This window comes from Myxine glutinosa, chromosome 7, assembly GCF_964187855.1.
Source record: "Myxine glutinosa chromosome 7, kmMyxGlut1.1, whole genome shotgun sequence".
NCBI classification, from domain to species: Eukaryota; Metazoa; Chordata; class Myxini; order Myxiniformes; family Myxinidae; genus Myxine; species Myxine glutinosa.
In genome coordinates this window covers 161957885-161983016 of record NC_136267.1, presented here as the reverse complement: position 1 = coordinate 161983016, position 25132 = coordinate 161957885, and the positions used below count along the sequence as shown (strand labels likewise).

The window sequence follows — 25132 nt, the reverse complement described above, 5'->3', positions numbered from 1 at the left end:
ACGTAATTAAAAACACCTCTCCAACACAAAACCACCACGTTATTAAAAACACCTCACGGCCACGTAATTAAAAACACCTCTCCAACACAAAACCACCACGTTATTAAAAACACCTCACGGCCACGTAATTAGAAACACCTCTCCAACACAAAACCATCACGTTATTAAAAACACCTCTCCAACACAAAACCATCACGTTATTAAAAACACCTCTCTAACACAAAACCACCACGTTATTAAAAACACCTCACAGCCACGTAATTAAAAACACCTCTCCAACACAAAACCACCACGTTATTAAAAACACCTCTCCAACACAAAACCACCATGTTATTAAAAACACCTCTCCAACACAAAACCACTACGTTATTAAAAACACCGCATGGCCACATAATTAAAAACACCTCTCTAACACAAAACCACCGCGTTATTAAAAACACCTCTCTAACACAAACCCACCACGTTATTAAAAACACCTCACAGCCACGTAATTAAAAACACCTCTCCAACACAAAACCACTACGTTATTAAAAACACCGCATGGCCACATAATTAAAAACACCTCTCTAACACAAAACCACCGCGTTATTAAAAACACCTCTCTAACACAAAACCACCATGTTATTAAAAACACCTCTCTAACACAAAGCCACTATGTTATTAAAAACACCTCTCTAACACAAAACCACCACGTTATTAAAAACACCTCACGGCCGCATAATTAAAAACACCTCTCTAACACAAAACCATCACGTTATTAAAAACACCTCTCTAACACAAAACCACTGCGTTATTAAAAACATCTCTCTAACACAAAACCACCACGTTATTAAAAACAACTCATGGCCACGTAATTAAAAACACCTCTCTAACACAAAACCACCAGGTTATTAAAAACACCTCACGGCAACGTAATTAAACACACCAATCTAACACAAAACCATCACGATATTAAAAACACCTCACGGCCACGTAATTAAAAGCACCTCTCCAACACAAAACCACCACGTTATTAAAAACACCTCACGACCACGTAATTAAAATCACCTCTCTAACCCAAAACCACCACGTTATTAAAAACACCTCTCCAACACAAAACCATCACGTTATTAAAAACACCTCACTGCCACGTAATTAAAAACACCTCTCCAACACAAAACCACCACGTTATTAAAAACACCTCCCGGCCACGTAATTAAAAACACCTCTCTAACACAAAACCACCACGTAATTAAAAACACCTCTCCAACACAAAACCACCATGTTATTAAATACACCTCTCTAACACAAAACCACCACGTTATTAAAAACACCTCTCTAACACAAAAGCACCACGTTATTTAAAACACCCCAGTCACCTCCACGTAACTGCCACATTGCTAAAAACACTTCACTACCACATAACCTCCATGTTATTAAAAACAACTCACTACTACATAATTAAAAAACAGCTCACCTCCATGTAACCACCACATTATTAAAAACACCTCACTAACATGTAACTACCACATTCTTAAAAACACCTCACCACCATTTAACCACATTATTAAAACACCTCACTACCACATAACCACCACATTGTTAAAAAACACCTCACTACCACATAACCACCACATTTTTCAAAAACACCTCACTACCACACAACCACCACATTATTAAAAACACCCCACAAACACGTAACCACCACATTATTAAAAACGCCTCACTAACATTTAACCACCACGTTATTAAAAACACATCACTAACATGTAACCACCACATTATTAAAAACACATCACTAACATGTACCACCACATTATTAAAAACACCTCACTAACATGTAACCACCACATTATTAAAACACCTCACTAACATATAACCACCACATTATTAAAAACACATCACTAACATGTAACCACCACATTATTAAAATCACCTCATTAACATGTAATCACCACATTATTAAAAACACATCACTAACATGTAACCACCACATTATTAAAAACACCTCCCTAACATGTAATCACCACATTATTAAAAACACATCACTAACATGTAACCACCACATTATTTAAAAAAACATCACTAACATGTAACCACCACATTATTAAAAACACATCACAAACATGTAACCACCACATTATTAAAAACACCTCCCTAACATGTAACCACCACATTATTAAAAACACATCACTAACATGTAACCACCACATTATTAAAAACACCTCACTAACATGTAACCACCACATTATTAAAAACTCATCACCAACATGTAACCACCACATTATTAAAAACACCTCACTAACATGTAACCACCACATTATTAAAACGCCTCACTGACATGTAACCACCACATTCTTAAAAACACATCACTAACATGTAACCATCACATTATTAAAAACACATCACTAACATGTAATCACCACATTATTAAAAACACCTCATCAGTATGCAGCCTAACCACCACATTATTAAAAACACCTCACTAACATGTAACCACCACATTATTAAAACACCTCACTAACATATAACCACCACATTATTAAAAACACATCACTAACATGAAATCACCACATTATTAAAAACACCTCATCAGTATGTAGCCCAACCACCACATTATTAAAATCACCTCATTAACATGTAATCACCACATTATTAAAAACACATCACTAACATGTAACCACCACATTATTAAAAACACCTCCCTAACATGTAATCACCACATTATTAAAAACACATCACTAACATGTAACCACCACATTATTTTAAAAAAACATCACTAACATGTAACCACCACATTATTAAAAACACATCACTAACATGTAACCACCACATTATTAAAAACACCTCCCTAACATGTAACCACCACATTATTAAAAACACATCACTAACATGTAACCACCACATTATTAAAAACACCTCACCAACATGTAACCACCACATTATTAAAAACTCATCACCAACATGTAACCACCACATTATTAAAAACACCTCACTAACATGTAACCACCACATTATTAAAACGCCTCACTGACATGTAACCACCACATTATTAAAAACACATCACTAACATGTAACCACCACATTATTAAAAACACATCACTAACATGTAACCACCACATTATTAAAAACACCTCCCTAACATGTAACCACCACATTATTAAAAACACATCACTAACATGTAACCATCACATTATTAAAAACACCTCACTAACATGTAACCACCACATTATTAAAAACTCATCACCAACATGCAACCACCACATTATTAAAAACACCTCACTAACATGTAACCACCACATTATTAAAACGCCTCACTGACATGTAACCACCACATTATTAAAAACACATCACTAACATGTAACCACCACATTATCAAAAACACCTCACTAACATTTAACCACAACATTATTAAAAACACCTCACTGACATGTAACCACCACATTATTAAAAACATCTCACTAACATGTAACCACCACATTATTAAAAACACATCACTAACATGTAACCACCACATTATTAAAAACACCTCACTAACATGTAACCACTAAATTATTAAAAACACATCATTAACATGTAACCACCACATTATTAAAAACACCTCACTAACATGTAACCACCACATTATTAAAACACCTCACTAACATATAACCACCACATTATTTAAAACACCTCACTGACATGTAACCACCACATTATTAAAAAACACCTCATGTTTGCGTCTTTGGGCGTCTTTGGCGTCTTTGGGCTTCCTGAAAAGCGCTATATAAAATAAATGCATTATTATTATTATTATCAGTATGTAGTTTAACCACCACATTATTAAAATCACCTCATTAACATGTAACCACCGCATTATTAAAAACACTTCATCAGCATGTAATCACCACATTATTAAAATCACCTCATTAACATGTAACCACCACGTTATTAAAAACACATCACTAACATGTAACCACCACATTATTAAAAACACATCACTAACATGTAACTACCACATTATTAAAAACACCTCACTAACATATAACCACCACATTATTTTAAACCCCTCACTGACATGTAACCACCGTATTATTAAAAACACCTCTTCAACATGTAACCACCACATTATTAAAGTCACCTCATCAACATGTAACCACCACGTTGTTAAAAACACCAATTGCTTATTAGGCGGTGTAACGCCTTCTTCTCTTATGGGTTGGTCTGCTCCTCAATTGTTTTTTTTCTGAATTGCAGCGTCAAGGAATCATTGTCTATTGTGAAAAATTCCGGTGATTTTAAAACAGTTTCCGTTATAAAGGATTCATTAAATTTCGGTTTTGACGAGCTATCAGATTCAGACCAGTTACGGCCGCTCGTAGCCTCGTACCCGGAACACTCTCCTGCGAGCGCGATCCGCGATGCTGCTTCGTGTGTTTGTTGTTCGGCGTGTTTTCCACACTTCTGCGTTTTGACTGTTGTCGTGTACTCGCTTGTTTTTCTTTCCCTGCTTGTTAAGTGTCATTTTTCTCTCTGTCTCGGTTTCGGATCCTTGTTTCTCTCATGGCTCGGCCATGCCCGGCTGCCTCTCTTCCCGACTTCTCGATCTTAAACCACAACCACCGGGACCAACTCATACACCTGTTGGAGCTGGTGCGGTAACGCCTCGACCGAATCATCACCACCACCGTCATTATCATGGGGTCTTTCACTCGGTGTCGTTAATGCATGCAACGGTCTCCCTGGACCCAGTGGTGGCACCTGAATCGGTGGTGTTCCGACTAGTGTCGGCCATTTGAGTTTTGGGACATCTGTGTGTTGTTGTTTATTTGTTTTCCAGCTCCCAGGCAGGAAAGATCTGTTCATTGATCCAGCCCTGATGCCTCTGCTTGACCGCATAACGGGCTCCTCTGTCCTTAAGGTGTGTGTCTTCATCTCATAGTGTGCACAGCAGGCAGTATACCCCTGGGTATACCCATTCTGTACGGATGGATATACCTCGGGGTATGCTTATCGAGGGTTAAATATGTAGACTATGTAGGAAAATAAATGCAATAACTTGATCTCATTCCTTGTACATTCCATTTTATTTTAACATCAATATTCCATATTCCAAAACTCCATTAATTGAATATCTGCGTTCCTTTGTAACTAACCACGTTTGATCTCTACGGGTGTAATTTAGCCAGGGTACTGGTACACGCTGGTGTCTTTAGTGCCCGCAGCATAAATGCAGATGGGGCACCTGGTCTTGTATCCCCGCCTGATGGACAGTTGGACGCAGCACTCCTTCCAACAGTGCATCAGGATAATGGTTTCATTTTTGGTCAGATCTGACTCTTCAGGGTAAGAGGAAGGTTTTGGAGAAGGTAATACTGTTCTTCTGCTTGGATAGAGAGCAGCCACGCAAAACACTTGGACACCGTCCTGAAGACACTGATGCTGATAAATCAGCGGTACAATGAAATCGACACCCGTGCAGTGGCTCCCAGTCCCATCGAACATCCCACCCTGATGTGCGTCCGAAGGTAATGATGCTGAGAGAGTTTGACTGCATCAAAGCCAACCCAGACCTTCCAATCCATGAAGACCTGCAAAGGGATTAAAGTGATATAGGTGTATGCTATCCCTCTCCCACTGAAGACCTGCAGAATCCACCAAATATGCAACTTGAGTCATTCAAACCTTTCTGGGGCTCTGCACGTTTTCTGACTGATGCGGGGCTTAAAAAGTAGTGCAATCTCTGGACAGACACTATTGCTAACAAAGAACTGGTGATCGATCCGACAGAATGGCCTCCAGGTTTTGACCTCTCCCATAAACGGTGATGCACTCAACAGGATCCATACTCTCCATACAAGGACATCACACCCCTCCAGAAATGGACTTTCAAAGACAGCCCAGCATGTGACGTTGGTCAACCACATCAGACTATTCATCCCATTGTGAATGAGTGTCACCTACGGAAATTTGATGAAGGATTTATGGCAATACACCAAACAACAGACAGTGCTGTGACTTGGCTGTCCAATTTAGACTTAGGTGTGTGAGCTGCAATTTAGATTGGACTGCATGTGGGACTTGGGGCTGGCTTGGAGGCACTTAGCTATTTGTTTTTAATCTCCACAAATATGAATTTGACCCACAAACACTAACCACTCTGGTGCTATGCACATGGGTACACTATCTCGGTGTGCCTTTTCTTTGGGGTAAGATGTGAAGCTAGCTGTTTGATTGTGGCGGGCTTGCGGACTTTACATCAAGCTTTGATTTGGCACAGTGAGACAACTTTAATGTTTGCTGCTAATGCATTCGATTCAGTTGATGAAAAGTAATATTTCAACTTGAGTTATTCCACCCATTCTTCTTCGTTTGGATGCAGCACAAGGTTGCAGGACAGCATCATTGCCTGAGGGCACGGCCTTGCTGCTGATGCAGTGCCCTCGGTTGTTTATGGCAGGAATTTGGAATTTGTTGATCGTGCCGGCGATAGCTCGCCAACTCTTCACGAAGTACATCATGGGATCTTTAGCGTCCACCAACGACTGCCCACAGACGGCACACGTTGATGAATCACACTGCCTATGAAACCCCAAGATGAACCCCATCCAATGAGGAGAATAATAAGATCCCAAACTATTTTAAATAATCCCAAGGATAGTCCCATTAGATCTAAATTCCACTGATGGAAGGTTCCGTTCTGAATTAATAGGTTATGTTGGTGTATACCAACTCAGATGCTTGCAACTTGTCTAATTTTATTTTTAATGTTGTATTCATCCCATCAGAAGCATGAAGTTGATAAGTTTTTCAAGCTGGATGGAAAACATATCCCAGGAGGCTGTGAGCAGTAAGTGCACTGTGGATTAATTTCCACACATTCTTAGCTTTGTCCCACTATTCCCAAGCATAGAGGGCCGTGCGTGTTGAATAGCACTCCACTCCTCAACCACACTGGTAAAGGAATTATTTGCAAGGAAGCATTGGCAGTATTGACTATGCAAGAGCCGCTCATCTATTTTAGCGTCATCGTAATGGCATCTGGTGGTGGGTTGTGTAGCTGGAGAATGTTTGTTAGTTCATTTTTATTTTATTTTCCTGATTCATTTTTCTTCTTTTTGGCCAACAATAAATCCAAAGTTTTAACACTTGTATTCTGTGTTGGAATGATTGTACTGGGCAAAAAAGCATGCCAGGTAGATATTCAGCATTTTTAGAGATGCAAATACTTGTGAAAAGCATAATTGTGAAAGATGGTATTATGTATTATTGAGAAGTAAAGAACTTACGCTACCGGTCAAAAGTTTTAGAACACCTCAATTTTTCCAGTTTTTATTGAAATTTACGCAGTTTAATGTCCAGTGAATAACCTGAAATGGTACAAAGGTAAACAGTAAACTGCTCGAGGTTAAAAAAAAAGTTTAGGTTAGCAAAAACAGGAAAATAAAGTAAATTGCACAGTTCTATTGTAAAAAAAAAAGGCCTTCAGGGAACAAGTAATGGGTTAACAACTTACAGCTGTTCTGCAGCAATGTAAGTAAATTAAGCCTTGAAAGTTGATGCAAACAATTCCTACAGTTGTCCCAACCTCTGCTGATTACTTGATTACAAACCCCTGTCTGTATAAAAGCAGTATTTGAACAGACTGTTATTACACCCTCTGAAGCATTATTTGGACAATATTGCACTGCAGGAAGTAGTATATTGGAAACTGGAGGAAACTCTGACAGGAAGAGGTCTGGCAGACCCAGACCCAAAGCCACAACAGAATCAGAAGACAAGTTTCTGAGAGTCAACAGCTTGCGTGATAGGCGGCTCACAGGACAACAGCTTCAAGTACAGCTTAAGACTGGTCGAAGTAAGCAAGTCTCAGTTTCAACTGTGAAGAGAAGACTTCGAGCTGCAGGTTTGACAGGTCGAGTGGCAGTAAGAAAGCCATTGCTAAGATGGCAAAATAAGAAAAAGAGACGCCTTGGCCTTGAAGCACCGCCATTGGACTAATGAAGACTGGAAGAAGGTCTTGTGGACCGATGAATCAAAATTTGAAATTTTTGGTTCATCACGCAGCGTTTTTGTACGCCGTCGAGAAGGTGAAAGGATGGTTCCTCAGTGTGTGACACCAACTGTCAAACATGGAGGAGGAAGCATGATGGTCTGGGGCTCTTTTGCTGGATCCAGGGTCGGAAACTTGCACAGAGTGACTGGCACCCTGAACCAAAAGGGCTACCACAGCATTTTGCAGCGCCATGCAATACCCTCTGGTATACGCCTAGTTGGTCAGGGGTTCATCCTACAGCAAGATAATGACCCTAAACACACCTCGAGGCTATGTCCAAACTACCTTTGAGGAAAAGAACAAGACGGTAGGCTTCAAATCATGGAATGGCCAGCACAGTCTCCAGACTTAAACCCCATTGAGCTGGTTTGGGATGAACTGGACAGAAGGGTGAAATCAAAGCAACCTACAAGTGCAACACATTTGTGGGAACTTCTGCAACAGTGTTGGGAAGAACTTCGCGAACAATATTTGATTTCCATTGTAGAAAGAATGCCATGAGTGTGTTCGGCGGTTATATCTGCAAAAGGTGGCTACTTTGCTGAGTCAAAATTTTAAATTAAATTTTTTTAAACAAAATGATTCTATGATTTTTATTTATTTATCTCCAATTGTTTATTTGTTCTTTGCTTAATTTCAGAGTGCATTAAGACATTAAACTGCGTAAATTTAAATAAAAACTGGAAAAATTGAGGTGTTCTAAAACTTTTGACCGGTGGTGTAACTCATTTAAACAATTATTTAGAGGAGTTATTCTGATCATTATAATATTAATAATCATCATCATCGTCATCCACATCCACTATGCTCTATACATAGCATTGGTGCTGCCAAAGCAGTTTATTGTCTAGGTTTACAATCCCGGATGGGACGCCACTCCGATGCGGGATACTCAACCAAGTAGGCAGGAATTTGGAATTTGTTCACGGTTCTGTTGATATCTCGCTTACGTGTCGCGAAAGATACCATGGGATCGTTAACATCGAGCAACTATAACGGCAATCAGTAGAGCGCATACCTCCGCCGGGCTGAACAGTTTACGTTTTGTATCCCACTGATAGGCTGGATCTGGATCACGACCTGCTCCAAAATCCAATCGGCTTGTTCTTGTCACGTACCGAACTCATCCACCAAGTTGATTCATAACCCGTCCACAACCTTTTGAAATATCGTGCCATATATCATTTTCGGCCTATGGAATACTGTTCTCCCCTATGGGCCGGTGCTCCTGCCTCACACCTAGCTCGGCTTCACGCTGTTGAAACCAAAGCTTTCAGAATTATTGGAATCTCCCACGATGAAGCTATCTCTGAGGGCCTTTCACTCACTCACCGCAGGCAGGTAGGTGGTCTTTCTGTCTTCTACCGACTCCTCTCCGGCCTTGCACCCCCAGCTCTCTCTGTGCTCTGTCCCCCAAATATTCCTACAGGTCGCACAAGATCTGCCAGCAACCCTCTTATGGTTAAACTGCCGAAATCTCGGCTCTCTGCTCACCTTCACTCTTTCATTCCTCTTTTCTCCCGCCTCTGGAACAAACTCCCTCACTCCCTTCAATCCCACTCCTCCCTCCAGGTCTTTAAAACAGCTGTTCACCACCATCTCTTATCTTCCCCCATCCAAAACCTTGATCTTTTCTACCCCCGCTAATTCACCCCAGATCCACCTTGTTTGAAATTCCAACTTCTTTCCTGGAAGTCCTGGCAGTGTCCATATGTTTTATACCTCTCCCACCGCCCCCTTCCCATGCCCCCCCCCCCAAAGCCCTCGCCCTCTCTCAGATCTCTCGATGTCTCCATGTCTCTCGGTCCCTGCTCTCAAATGTTGTGTTTGTGTCCTTCCCCCTCTCTCCCCATCTTGTCTACCGCTCCCGATGTTATATGTTTTATGTGTCGGTTTGTCTTTCTGTGTGATTAATGTTCGCTCTTTCACGAGCCTCGATCTTGTAAAAAAAAAAAAAAAAAAAAAAAAAAAAAAAGAATCTCCCAATGGTGAAGAATCACTTACAAAATAAAAAAATTCTGATATTCCCATCTGGAACCGGACCTTCAGCAAAATCGAATGAATTTGTCCTTGTTACACACCCAACCTGTCCACCAAGTTTCGTCCGAATCCATCCATAACTTTTTGAGATATTGTGTTATAGATAATTTTAGCCCTCTCACTCAATGGTGAAGAATCACTTAAAAAATTGTAGTATCTGGATCCGGATTCTGATCTTCACCAAAATCTAATCATTCTGTCCTTGTCCATAACCTTTTGAGCTATTCTTTCCACAGACAGACAAACAGGGGTGAAAACATGACCTCCGTCCAACTTCGGTGGTGGAAGTAACTAATGCCGGCAAACAGGGCGTCCAGTTTATATCTGGGACGAGATTTGAACGTAGGCTAGACAGCTTGGAGGTGAGTGTGTGTACCTCTCGGCCATCCTGCCAGCACGTATTTTGAGTAGTTCCTCCAAATAACTCGTGGTGAACCAACATTTTAAATGATATGCCCAATTATCACCTTTAGATTTAGCATCCATATTGTTCATAAGCTTTCAAATGAGAAAAAAAGTTTACTTTAGCACATTGCTAATGAAAACATGAGTGTAATTATAAAGTGCACTGTGCAAGTGTTAAAAGGAGAATCTGAAATGACTAATGGGCCTGCTGGTCTGGTTTGTTGCTATCCTAAATTTTATTTTGGTTACTAATATTTCTTCTGACCTCAATCCTATCTGCTCATTCATTTCAGGTAATTTTGCTCCTTTTGCTGTGTCATGCTTTATGGATCAAGATTATTGGTAACAATTTGAAATGCATATGGGAAATAGGTAGTGTTATACAGCTTTAAATGTTGATGACATCACTGTGAGGTATTTCTTTATTCGTTTTTGGTGTCTTCTTCAGACGCTTCTTCCTAATTCGACCGGAAGAATCGATGGTTAAAATTGTGGCAGGTAAGTTGTGAGGGGTGCAATACTTGCTGTTACGTCTCTGTAGCCGAAGTCGTCGGATGCATTATGTTTTATGGTTGTCCGGCTGTCTATGTTGTCCATCCTTGCTTGTGTAGCAGATTTTCACGACCGCGATAACTTGTGAACCGCTGAAGGGATTTTGACTAAACATGGTACAAGTATGTACTATACTTGTACCATGTTTGGTGAAAATGATGAACTCGTTAGATTTTTGGGTCAAAAGGTCAAAGGTCTTTTGCTCCATGAAAATCATTTTCCAGATCATCCTCGAGTTTGAAGCATCAGATGTTTTCTCTCCTATATGTACTTCTCTTTTCTCTATTGCACTCTTTGAAATGACCTTTAATTGAGATCAAACGTGACATTGGGTTGACATCTAATGCGGGAAGAGGCCTATACATTAGGAAATTCGCTTTAAATTCGATTTTCTAGTTTCTTCAATATCATTATCAAAATGTATGGTTTCTAATGTTTTTTCATCAACAACATGATCTTTTTTGTTGTGCTTCAGACTCATTGAATGCGGACAAGGCATGTAGCTTTCGCCGTAAATGCAAAATCATCTTCACGCCACGGAAGGTAAATTTCGTGATCTTGACAACTTACGAAAATAAACTTTATTTTATGTTCTTAATTATTTTATTCATGAAAAGAAATAGCACAAAAACAATGCACAAACACGTTAATTAAGGGTACAGTTTGTCAGAGATTGGTGACAATTTTTTTAAGTTGAAATCCCTAACCCTATTTTCCCCATTACCGTATTTTCATGCAAATAACCTGCGGGATATTCGTTAAATTTGTTCCAGAAATTTCAACTGCAGGTATACTCGTGTGCGGGTTATACAGTATATTTCATCATACGGCATGTCACGTAATCACAGAGAGCTGCTTTTAATTATCAAGGAGATACAAAACGAGGAAGTTTTTTTTCTTTTCCAAGTTTAATTGTAATGTCTTTAATTACAGTTCCTTCACATATTTTACCGATACATATATACACAATAAGTCCATTTTATAGTTCTCCAACCTATAGTTTTTGTCTTAACTCAATGTTTCGGCCAGCAACCCAGCATGCACTGGGCTTCCACTAGCCATTGTCAAGAGTGTTGTCCTTGTTTACCTCCTCCGAGATATACCTGGGGAAGGGAGTGTGCCGATACTGTCGACCAATCACAAAGCTGTGTTGCGAGAAATCGTGATCATTGACCCAAGGGTGTTGCAAGTGTTTTGTGGCTGTTTGAGAGGTGCATTGTGTTTGTGTTATCCTGTTCGACTTTGTTGGTTATGTCCCACTTTGTCTTTATCTTCTTCCCAGCATCGGTGTCTCTCTGGTGTATTTGTGAATGAGAGGTCCATACGCCTGTGATAACTCCACAGTCTCCTCTGTCAGAGGTGCCCTCGTTTGACCAGTGTGCCATGCCTCTAGTATTCGCCTGCTGGCCCGGTTTGGGGATGCCACCAGAACATTCACATTGTCCCATAGGGAAACATGGCCTGCCCTTATTCCATTCTTGGCGATAGCAGATCTTTCCAGGTGATTACACTCAAAGGCAATCTGGTGTTCTTTAATGCGCTGGCCTAAGGTTCTTCCAGTCTCGCCTATGTATTCTCCACCACAGTCATATGGAATAGTGTATACCACACCTGTGCGGTCATTCTTTTGTCTTCTGTCCTTGACTTGTTCTTGGTTACTGCACATCTCAAGGTGTATATCGGCTGATAGTTAACCCTCACCCCGCCCAGTCTCAAAATCCTGCCAATCCTTTGGGCTACTCCTGGCACAAAAGGTAGCACACATAAGCCTTTAGGAGTTTAGGTGGTTCCTGTGGAACATCCTGGGCTCTTGGAGCTGCCAGGAGCATTTCATTTTTTGGGCAGAGGTGGTCTGGGTAGCCATTGGCTTTCAATGCCCATTTAAGATGCTTAACCTCACTCTTCTTGCCCTCCAACGTGGATGGTATATTCCTTGCTCTTTTTACGAGTATGTTCACCATGGTGAATGGAAAGGTGAATATAGGAAAGTGAATATATAGAAAGTCTGAAGGTGAATGTAGGAAAGACGAAGGTGATGGCAAGTGGTAAAGCATGTGGTGAGGTGGAAAGAACTGGCAAGTGGCCGTGTGCTGTGTGCAGGAAGGGTGTTGGAGTGAACTCAATTCAATGTACAATGTGCGCTGAGTGGGTTCATCAAAAATGTAGCGGTCTGAGAGGGTCATTTACCAGTGTGGCAGCTACATTCAAATGTAAGGTGTGCACAGAGAGAGCTGCAGATGGAGGAAATGTTGAGTTGGATCTTGGAGACGGCGTGAAGCTGGAAGGTGTGAAAACATTTTGCTACCTCGGAGACATGCTGAATGGAGAAGGTGGATCAGACTCGGCAACGGTTGCTAGAGTCAGATGTGCATGGAAGAAGTTTCGGGAACCGAGTGGCGTGCTGATGAGGAGGGGAGTGTCGTTGAAGCTGAAGGGAAAGGTGAATGCAGCATGTGTGAGAAGTGTTATGATTTATGGGAGCAAGACATGGGTCATGAATGTAGAGCAGCAACGAAGGCTGGAAAGGGTGGAAATGCGAATGGTTCGGTGGATGTGCGGAGTATCGTTGAGAGAGAGAGGAAGACAAATGATGAATTGCGAAAGTTGATGGGAATAGAGCCTGTGATTGATGCTGTGAAGTGGAACAGGTTGAGATGGTTTGGTCATGTGTTGAGGAAGGATGAAAGTGACTGGTTGAGAAGAGTGATGGAAATGAATGTAGAAGGAAGTCGAGGACGGGGAAGACCGAGAAAGACTTGGCTAAAGATGGTGGAAGAAGAAATGCGGGCAAGGCGGTTAACAAGGAGAGATGCAGAAAATAGGGCAAAATGGAGAAGATTGTCATGGGGACCGCAAGGCTAACCCCTGCTCTATCAGGGAAAATGACCTTAAAATGCATGTTGTTGTTGTTGTTGTTGTTGTTGTTGTTGTTCACCATGGCTCTTTTGTGGTGCATTGGATGGCAAGACGCAATATCGAGGTAATGGTCGGTCTGGGTGGGTTTCCTATACACTGCGGTACTTAAGCTTCTATTTGGGTTCCTCGTCACCATAACGTCAAGACACGGAAGGGACCCATCCTGTTGTTCCTCACAGGTAAATTTGATGGAAGGAAACATTCCACTGATTCCCTCCTGGATTGTATTTACAGCCGTCCTGTAGCAGATGACAAAAGTGTCATCTACATAGTGGTACCAGCCACGTGGCTATGTTGGGAAGGACCGGATGGTGCGTGTCTCAAGCTCTTCCATCACCATGTTGGCAACCACAGCAGACACCAGGGAACCTATCACAGTGCCGCACACCTGTTTGTAATATGTGCCGTCAAAGACGAAATGGGTGGAAGAAAGACATGTGCTGAGGAGGTCACATACGTCATCATCACCATTCAACCTGTCGGTGACCTGTTTCCAGCAGTCATCCTCCATTAGCCTCTGTCTGGCCACATCAACTGTCAGGGTTGTGGGCACGTTTGTGAATAAAGAAATGACGTCGAATGACACCATGGATTCGTGTGGATGGATCGTGGTGTGTTCTATTTTATCCACAAATTCGAAGCTGTTGCGCAATCCTCGGTCGGTTTTCCCCACTAGATACTTTAGTATATTAGTCATGAACTTTGACAATGCATATGATGGTGCATTGATACATGACACTATGACCCGTAATGGTAGCTACGTCTTCTTTATGAATTTTGGGTAATCCATACACTCTGGGAGCGACGCCATTGCTGCTTTATAGTCATTGGTAGTTTGCGCTCGACAATCTTCCCGTTCTTTTTAATCTTGCAAGCAGCGTGTTTAACATGCGTTCTTCCTTCTTGGTTGGATCCTTCATTATACGTTCATAGGTGTTGGTATCATTCAATAACTCTTGCATTTTCTCGTATGTTGAGCGATCCAATAACACTGTCACACGACCTTTGTCCACCGGGACAACCACAATCTCGTGCATCCTGCGCAGCTCTTGCAAGGTTCGTCGTTGCACCGAATCCAGGTTGAAATAATTTCGGTTGCGACGAAGTGAGTAAAAATGCTGCCACACGTGACCTAGCCTAGTTCTTGACGTCGCCCAACAGTTCCGTGATGGCGGTTTCAACTTGTGACACAATCGCATGTGTCGGTATTCCTTTTGGAGTGGCCGCAAAGTTTAGGCCTTTTCTTAGTACACTCATCTGTGACTCTGTGAAACGTTCACCAGATAGGTTAACCAACCATCGGTCCTGGAGTGAATGGCTGGCGTTTCTATCGTGCACAAGTTCGTCTTGGAGCGCAGCAAACATTTATTGGTTCTTCTTCTTCACTGATCCTGCGGTGGCGATGGCAAAGTTTGAAGCTCGATGTTCCACGTGAGTCCATACTGCCATTGGTAAGGCCGCGTGGATCACATCAGCAATCCGGTTTGTTCGGGTGGTGCGTTTTGTAATGCGCCCATCTGTCTGTCTTATGTGTCCACCCAGAAAGATCACCCGGAAAGTGCGGATTTGTCGGAAAGTGTGGATTTGTCGGCAAGTGTGGATCTGTCACAATCCATATCATCATCCCTCTCGTCCTCTTCTTCTCCAGAAAACAGCCCACTTCCTTGTCAACTCAGCTTGAATTTGGCCGTGAAACTTTTATGTTTTCTCTTACTTGTACTGACAGCAGATATTGTATGGCAGGGACTTGTAATGGTATGGACGATTTCGTGGAACGATATAAAATTCAACAGCCTGAAGAGTATTTATATTATTTCTAATGAATGAGCAGCGAGAATTTTTTATTTTCCGGCCGCATTGGTACCGTTGGAGGGTGTTTATGGAGGTAAACGATACCACGCTTGTTTTTAACACATTGTTACAGTAAACTTTTATTATTACAACAACCCTTCTCAAGATATTTGTTTTAATGTCAACTGCTTATTTACTGCAGTTATATTTGAAAATAACTATTTGTTGTCTCTTGACAACAAAGTCATGTCGTCTGCTGGAAATATGGAGATCACATATCTTCCGGTCATGTGGAGAGGAAAGCTAGCTTGCGGGGTATACCCGTGTGCGGGTTATACATGCCTGATATTGTTCTAAGAGCACTTTTTTCCCCAAGGTGCGGCATATACCAGGGGATGGGTGGGTTATTTGCATGAAACCCCTTAAGTTTGTGGTTTATGGGGATTTTCCAGAACGTAACCCCCATGAACGGCAAGGCCATTCTGGACTTTTGCTATTCTTTATGTCCTCATTTATTATTTTAATCGCACATGTAAATTAATTGTCCAATATTGTATCCTAAGATTGTGAGCTTTGCTTGATTGTGAAATTTTCCGTGCAAAATGTGGACAAATAAATAATTTGATTCCATTCAGTATGTGTCCCTGAAATAGGATCATTTATCAATCAGTGAATGCATAACTATATATTGTCATTGGATTTGTTTAAATCCATTCTAAACCTACAGATTTGATCAGTATGCCCTCTGCAATGTCTTCCAGCTGTTTTGCTGTGACACGATTCTGGAGTTGGAGGGTGTTTATGGAGGTAAACGATGCTTCCACAGAAGGTTTTTCCCTTAACTTTACCATAATACCATTAGGAGTTGGTGGTAAACTCGTTGCTTATGGTGTGTGATCGCATAATTGGGGTGGGTTACATCATGACCTTTCGGATTGTGCGGGTGAATGTCTTGCTTTGTTGTGGCCTTGAATAACTTGCTGGAATAATCGTTCGAAGGACTTTCCACTCCCTCTTCTCAAATGTTAAAGTAGTTATCGTATGTGACGAGGCCAAATAATGTACAGAAATAATTTGACATTCGTTGCACTTCTTTTTGCTCACAAGGTTCGTAGTACAACATTAATTTGTTCCTGGTGGATAAGTGGTCAACATTAATAGCACTCCATGTTGATATTTTGAATCTCTTACGATATGCAATCTGCTTGGATTACGTATTCAAACTCACTTATAGCGTGTTTCCATAGCTTTAGAAATACTGTGGTTTGCCTGTGCTCTGGCTGCATGTGATAGTTTAACTTTCAAGTATGTACTCATATTAGTCACCAAATATTGTTGCACGTGACTTTTTTCATACTTGCAGAGCCAAAAACCATCGAACGAAACAGAAAAATCCAATTTTAATCACAATTGCAAATTAATTGCTCAATATTTTATCCTATGATTGTGAGCTTTGTTTGACTGAGCAGTTTTCCATTTTGTTTGGGACAAATAATAAACTCGGTGGTATTCATAGAATACTTACCCTGTGCAGTCAATTTGGTGCGGGCCAACTGTTATGTTTTTGAAGGGGTTTTTTTTCTTTGATCCAATATGGCTGCCAGACTATGTGACAGATTACATCATAAATTTACATTCTCTAATATAATTGTTGCACAGATCATGCTCAATAAATTTCAAACTGATCAGATTAAGCGTTGTCCCTGTCAAATTATGACATCATAATGAAGGCACCAATGACGTCATCGTTAACATATCTTATTCCCCATGGGGAGTACTTGACAATGAGCCATGTTTCAATTTTTTCCATTGAGCTGTTTTGGAGATATGGAGGTGTCACGTTTTTCCAAGATGGCGTCCATACCACATGACCTATGATGTCATAATTGGAAAAAAAAAATCTTCAGGCGGAGGCGATCCGATGGTAAAATCTAGTGTCAATAGGACCAACGGTTGCCAATAAAATGAATTTAAAAAATGCAGACATGCACGTACACAACCGAATGCCTAACCCTGCTTTTTCGCTTCGCGAGTGCAGGACAATAATTGTCAAAATCCCTTCAGCTCGAACTGAACTAGGGGACTTTGAGCTCTCCCTGACTGGGATGGGGATGCGGGGGAGGGTTTACTTAGGCCACTTCCCCTCAGATCTCAGCCATAGATTGTCCAATGAAAAATTTCATGTACATCGATGATTATGTAATGAACACAATGGTATAATTAATTTGTTCATAATATGTTAATTTTTCCAATTATTACCTCATTCATTTTGCAATATGCTGGTTTTATGCATTTTTCAGAGAAATCTACAATTTTGATCATTGCATACATGAGATTACTTGCTCAAGCTGTAAATCATGATGTTTAATCATTCAGACACTCGTACTTTCATCTCAACCTCACTCGACAACAAACACAATTTGCTCACATACTGTCTCTAAAAATGAAATAATAAGTGTTTTCCAATTTACAATTTAAATTTAAATTGCAATTTTAGTAGGACATGTGACACCCGAAGTTATGTCCAATTTGGGCATATTTGGTATAAAAATGTGCGGACGACTCTAGGGTTAAATCTATACAAACTCCTTTGCAATTTTATCAAAACCCTTTTTGTGGTAACGCTCGCTCTACCTCATTCCTGGCTTTCCCCATGCATTGTTTAGTATATTATTTGTGTTGCAGTAAGTTCTCCAACAACGTCGTTGATGTCCCTAAAAAGTGCGACGTTGTAGGAAACGACATGTTGGAAATGCATTTTCCCATTTAAATTTTTGTAAATAACATTTAATGTGTCCCAAGGCAAAAGTTTTCTTTTTGCACGAACAACACCTTCAATCAGTCTAAAAAAGCATATTTTTGTGCATTTAGATTCAATAACATCCTAATGATAAAATAAAATACCTAACAAACGAAAAAATAGCCCCCCGAGTGGGCTGACCATCATCTCTTGAGGTTGTCGTTCAGACCTCTGCTGATTTGGGGGAACAACCCCTGGGAGCTCCCTGATCTTAAATCGAAAAATTGAAGGCCGAGCAATTGTGCGGGCTACTGTCTTGTATTCGTATATCAAGTTTCAGAACAATCAGCCAGGTGATAAGGTAGGAGTAGCAAAAATAGCAAAACTTTAACAGATGGATGGACGACCGGATGGACAAACGACCGGACAGACAGACATCACGACCCATTTTTTCATTTCTTCTCTTCGAGAATTAAGATGAGGTGACCTAAAAAACAAGTAAAAGCATCTTACTATAATTCACCAAATGTCCGTCTGTCTGTTCGAAGGTACCGTAAAAACTGCTGAACCGATCGCAAAGATATTTTGGGTGGGTAATCCTGGGATCTCCAGGACTATTTAGTTTTCCCAATTTCAGCTTTGGCCTCCAGCATTCTCAGGTTTGGACTCCCGCATAACATTCGCGTTCGCATAACGTTCATTGTGACGATGTTCTCGTTGTGACGATGTATGTGTTCACGGTAGTGTTTGACGTGACGGTGTGAACGTAATTTCGTAATGTTTTTCGTTTCGTAATCCTTTAATGAACGTTTAATGTTTAAAAAAATAAATAAAAAAATAACCACCTTTAGAGGCCATTTTTCCCCGCAAAGCGGGGGTTGGCCTTTTTCGGGAACCGTGGTTGTTGTTGTTTTTCGGTCCCCTTTTTGAAGCAATGTTTTATGGCCGGTTGCCCTTCCTGACGCTAACCCGTTTTGCCGCCTTTAACGACAAACAGGGAATTACCAGTGAACTGGTACTCAATTAGCCGACCTCGGAAGGATGACAGGCTGAGTCAACCCCCCTGGCGTTAATTCAGCGATCGACCGGGATTCAAACCCAGGATCCTTGGATCCTAAGCCGGCACGCTAGCCGCTAGCCCAACACCAGCGCCACCAGCGCCCAACACCAGCGAACGTTTAATGTTTAATGAACGTTTAATGCCCTTCGATGTCCAGGGCCGCACACGCGCTACACTGGACGGGCCAGCGTGTACCTTGCCCTTCGCCGTCAGGCTCGGGTAAACCGCTGAGCCCCATCCGTGATGGGGACTGGGGCTTGAGACAGTGTCCTTCATTAAAAGCATAATAAACGCTGTCTCCATCGATCTTGCCAAGGCCGTAACAGCTATCGGCTCAAAATCCTTTTAACTGTTGATTTGGTACAGTTACACGTATCGGGAATTTGGTACACGTATCGGGAGTACATACGACATAGCGATTGTGAACACGATTATCGCTCACGATTCACGATCACGATCATCACGATCATAGTGTATCGATCACGATTTGAAACACGATAGAATAATATTTACCGATATGAACAGTGATGTGGCTTTTATTGAAATTCTAAAGATACTGTTTAGATTTTGATGATTTGCGTGTGATATGATTCAACGGATGTTTATATGAATCATTTAAAATAAAAAAAACCTTCAATATCTGATATTTTGCCTTTTCATTTGAGCTTCCCAATTGAAGCCCCGCCCATAGGGCAGGTACTGTTGCTAGTAAAATAAATTACAAAAAGTAACATGTAAAGTCATGTACAGCACTTCACTGTATTCACCGGCGATGGTCGTGCATGGAGCTTGTGGAAGTGGAGTGGGATGGAAAATGGTGTGGGACTGGCCTAATTCGAGGAAGAGGAGGAAGATGGAGCAGGATCCACCTCCCCCAATGCCTCTACGTCTACGTCATTGTCAACACTGTGGTTCTTCCTGAACTAAGAGGCTGCTTTCGCTGATTCTGATCCTCGATCCACATAAGCAGCAAACACTCCATCTTTGCCATCATGCTGTCATGAGGACGGCTAGCCCTTTCAGCGGTCAACTCGGTCACATTGTTGATGCTTTCTTTAATCTTATCAACTCTCTTAAAGATGGTCCGTATGGTGGTTGGTGGCTGGTGTGGCCCCATGGAGCAGTGATGTCACTCGCAGCATGTATTTAATGTGTTTCTAGCGACGAAGCTATTGGACGTGGGAACGTGAAATTGAAGGTGTGCAACGGCGGAAGGCAAATAAATATGGAAGTGAGCAAAAGGACAGAGACTCAAGTTGCATGAAAGAATGAATGGCGAAGATGAATGGTGTGACGAGATATGAATCTGCAAAGTGCGAAGGAGAGTGAGATTTATTTTGTTCTAGTTTAAACACCATCATCATGAGGAGCACATTTAAAGGAATAATCAGCGCAAGTACCAACCGCCGGCAGCCAGCGACGTTGTATGGAAGCGTTACAACGTTATAAGAAAGATCCCTTATTGGTTAGCGACAGTGTCGGAGAACCTACTGTATTTTGATTTCCAACTTTGCATTCCAATTATAGACACAGTCACTCTCTTATATGTTTCAATCACTATGATCAAGGTAGATCCCTTGCCCCCTTTCATGCTTATCAATATCTACTGCCATTGCTCCATGGGTAATTGATAAAATGGAATCTAACATAACGTTGAGCATATCATCCATTGTTGTTATTGTTGAAGTTTGAGCATGCTGTAGTCATAAACCCAATCTTTGTTTCCCCCTTTTTCCCCACGTTTGATTTTCTTGTGACAGTTCTCGTTCTGAGAACCTCATTCTCAAATGTTATAATTTGATTGTGCTTGAATTATAGATTTTTGTTCAATGTATTACCAGGTGTACGTCTTTCGGGACACCATTGCCTTAATTGAACATGTAAACAATATTTTTCAGGTTTTTTGATTGATCATCGCTGCTATTTGCAATTCTAATGAGGTTACAAGCTTATTCGAAAGCATTGTCTGTGTCTTACAGATGTATCATGTGAGGAGTGGGAATGTGACCTTGTCCCTGTTTATGATGATGTTTTGAGTATGGAAATCCCAGCATTTTTTCGGGATTTTTTCTTGGTACGCTGTAATACATGCAGCAAAAATAGAAATCAAATGTATTTCTGATTATCCGGAGATGTGCTTCTTTCATTCTTTTGTTTGAATGAATAGTTAATGCAATGATTGTTTTCACTTTGTTTTTACTATTCTGACTTTACGGTTTCTGCCATGTCGGTTTACATATCCATTTCAACACACTATTGTGGGTGTACATGATATCCCTCCCCCATCCCCAATGAAAAACGAATATTGTGTACTTATAAACTTTCTTTGTTTTATTTTATTTTATAAGGAAGGAAACCAGTGCTGGCTCTACACCGTTGCAAAGTCTCTGTGCAAGCTACAGTCCATCTATGGGACTTTTGGAAAGGTGTACGGCATTGGACGCTCTGCCAAGGTACGCACTCCAATGTTGAACATTCCTATTTACAGAAGCTCTTCATATATAATAAACCACAAAAAATATATTTTAGGTTACATGCCCCACCCTCCAAAAAACGTTTATTACCTCCATTTTTTTATTACCACTTATTTATTTTCTTTCTCATCTGGGCAATATTTCAGGCACCTTTTGAGCCAGGAAGCTGATATTTGGACACGGCAATGACCAAGTGTTTTGTTTTTTTGTTTTATTTGTATACAAGATCAAGGCTCGTTCGTGTAAGAGCTCGCACATTAAATACACATTAGCACATAAAACACAAAAAACATAAACAGACACATAAAATAATAAAGGGAGGGGGAGACAAGATGGGGAGAGAGAGGGAAGCACACAAGCACAACAGTAGAGAACAGGGACATCGGGAGATCTGTGGAAGGGAGAGGGCTGGGGGGTTGGGCGAGGGGGAGGGAAGGGGAACATGGTATCAAACAAATTGACCCTACTAGGAATTTCAGGAATGAAGTCGGAGATTGAAAGAGGTGGATTTGGGGTGTATTAACGGGGTAGAAATATATCTATATATTTTTTTAATGTCTTGATTTTTAAATGTCTTAAAAGATTTGGCTGGAAAGGATATTTTTGATTTATTGATTAATCAATTAATCGATTAATTATTTAATTTTTCGATTAATTCATTTTCAAAAAGTTAGCAGATTGGGATAACGCAGTAGCGGTTTAAATATGCTATTAGCCAAATGATGAAGAAATTAATTATTTTATGGTTATTATTCATTTATTTTAATTACACAAGTAATCAATTAATCAATCTATTATTGTCTCTCTCAGTGTTCGGCATACCTGTCAGGCGACTGCCTGATGCCTTGGTGTCTGCTGGTTTGATTGTTTGTTTGTGTGCGGGATATCTCAAAAGTTGTGAACTGATTGGGACGAAACTTGGTGGACCGGTTGGATGTGTGACCAGGACAAATCGATTAGATTTTGGCGAAAATCTGAATCCGGATGTGCATATTATAATTATTTTTAGTGATTATTCATCATTGAGAGATAGGGCCAAAAATGATATATAGCAGAATATCTCAAAAGTTATGGGTGGATTCGGACAGAACTTGAGGGACAAGGACGAATTGATTCGATTTTGGTGAAGATCTGAATCCGGATTCAGACATGAGTTTTTTTTATTTCTAAAGTGATTCTTCACCATTGAGAGATGGGGTCAAAATGATATATAGCATGATATAACAACATTATTGGGCCCAATATGTTCTATTGGATCATGCATTGCATGGCAGAGTTATACGCTCTACCCAGTGCCCTTCTCGTTATGCTTTGTTTTTTTGTTTTTTCAAAGGATTTTTTTAATGTAAAAAAAATAGACAAAATTCCAGCTAAAAATTAATATTTTTCATTTGATGCCTGTGTGTATGTTGTATTCATTAAGAATTCATACGTTGTGCATTTTAAATGCACAACCTGTGATGTAGGAGCAATCTCTAAAGCTTGCAAAATATATACTGTGCATTGATTTTGTTTAAAAACAGCAATCCTTTAATTTGTTTTACCACACCTACTTACCCTTCTGCAAATCCTCAGGTTGTACTGTCGTGCATCCATTTGTTGGCCCACTCTTTTCACTTTTTCCATATTTTGTCTGTTAATCCACCCCCCCCCCCCCTCATCCCTCCCATTGCTCTGCTCTTCCATGACCCTTGAGACCCATATTTTAAAATATATATATATATATTATTGAGATAGACTGGTGATTTTTTTTTTTTTTGCATAACATTTATGTCCAAAAAATGTCATAATAATTTTATTCTTTCTCAGTGGTAAGTATACACAACAACAAAACAGGCATTTTAAGGCCATTTTCCCTGCTAGAGCGGGGGTTAGCCTTGCGGGCCCCATGACAATCTTCTCCATTTTGCCCTATTTTCTGCATCTCCCCTTGTTAACCCCCTTGCCCGCATTTATTCTTCCACCACCTTTAGTCAAGTCTTTCTCGGTCTTTCCCGGCCTCTACTTCCTTCTGCATTCATTTCCATCACTCTTCTCAACCAGTCACTTTCATCCTTCCTCAACACATGACCAAACAATCTCAACCTGTTCCTCTTCACAGCATCAATCACAGGCTCTATTCCCATCATCTTTTGCAATTCATTATTTGTCTTCCTCTCTCTCAATGATACTCCGCACATCCACCGAACCATTCGCATTTCCACCCTTTCCAGCCTTCGTTGCTGCTCTACATTCATTACCCATGTCTTGCTTTCTTAAATCATAACACTTCTCACACATGCAGCATACACCTTTCCCTTCAGCTTCAACGACACTCCCCTCCTCGCCAGCACGCCACTCAGTTCCCAAAACTTCTTCCATGTACATCTCACTCTGGCAACCGTTGCCGAGTCTGATCCACCTTCTCCATTCAGCATGTCTCTGAGGGAGCAAAATTTGTTCACACCTTCCAGATTCACGCCGTCTCCAAGATCCAACTCAACATTTCCTCCATCTGCAGCTCCGTCTTTGCACACCTTACACTTGAATGTAGCTGCCACACTGGTTAATGACCTTCTCAGACCACTACATTTTTGATGAACCCATCAGCACACATTGAACATTGAATGGAGTTCACTCCGACACCCTTCCTGCACACAGCACACGGCCACTTCACAGTTCTTTCCACCTCACCACATGCTTTACCACTTACCATCACCTTCGTTTTTCCGATATTCACCTTCAGACCTTTTGCCTCCATACATTTCTTCCACTTGTTCCTCTTCTCCTTCAGTCCATCCATACTTTCCGCAATCAACACCAGATCATCTGCAAACAACAACTCCCACAGTAGACCCTCCTTTACATTCCGAGCCAGCACCTCCATCACAGCTACAAATAGTAGTGGACTTAGTACCGACCCCTGATGCACTCCCACCTTCACCTCAAACTCACCACTGTTCCCATCCTTCATTCTTACAGCTGTGCACGCTCTCAGTGGTAAGTATGTACAGCATTAATAAAAAGAATAACACCTCCTTTAAAAAGAATTGCTGCCTCTACCCCATTAAAGCATTAGCCAAAGCTGAACCACAAAGCAGTGGTGGATTTGGATTCAGAGTTTCCTTCTCCTCGACAAGCTGCTTTTCTTGCTCGGCAAA

General features: G+C 40.9%; 1 protein-coding gene across 4 annotated transcripts in view; it reads left to right on the top strand.

Annotated features, from left to right (window-relative positions):
* The first annotated feature begins 4303 nt into the window (after nucleotides 1–4303).
* The window catches only part of VPS33B (VPS33B late endosome and lysosome associated), a 104003-nt gene continuing 83174 nt past the window's right edge, over nucleotides 4304–25132 (top strand). The window contains exons 1-8 of one of the 4 annotated variants that reach the window (XM_078782467.1): nucleotides 4304–4616; nucleotides 4799–4879; nucleotides 6747–6808; nucleotides 10908–10957; nucleotides 11487–11554; nucleotides 16480–16525; nucleotides 21498–21592; nucleotides 21867–21971. In XM_078782467.1, coding sequence (XP_078638593.1) covers nucleotides 4533–4616; nucleotides 4799–4879; nucleotides 6747–6808; nucleotides 10908–10957; nucleotides 11487–11554; nucleotides 16480–16525; nucleotides 21498–21592; nucleotides 21867–21971 — 591 coding nt within the window. In that variant the 5' untranslated portion in view covers nucleotides 4304–4532. The remainder of the gene's footprint in view (nucleotides 4617–4798; nucleotides 4880–6746; nucleotides 6809–10907; nucleotides 10958–11486; nucleotides 11555–16479; nucleotides 16526–21497; nucleotides 21593–21866; nucleotides 21972–25132) is intronic. The other 3 variants (XM_068123484.2, XM_068123487.2, XM_068123486.2) reach the window with 3 other exon arrangements.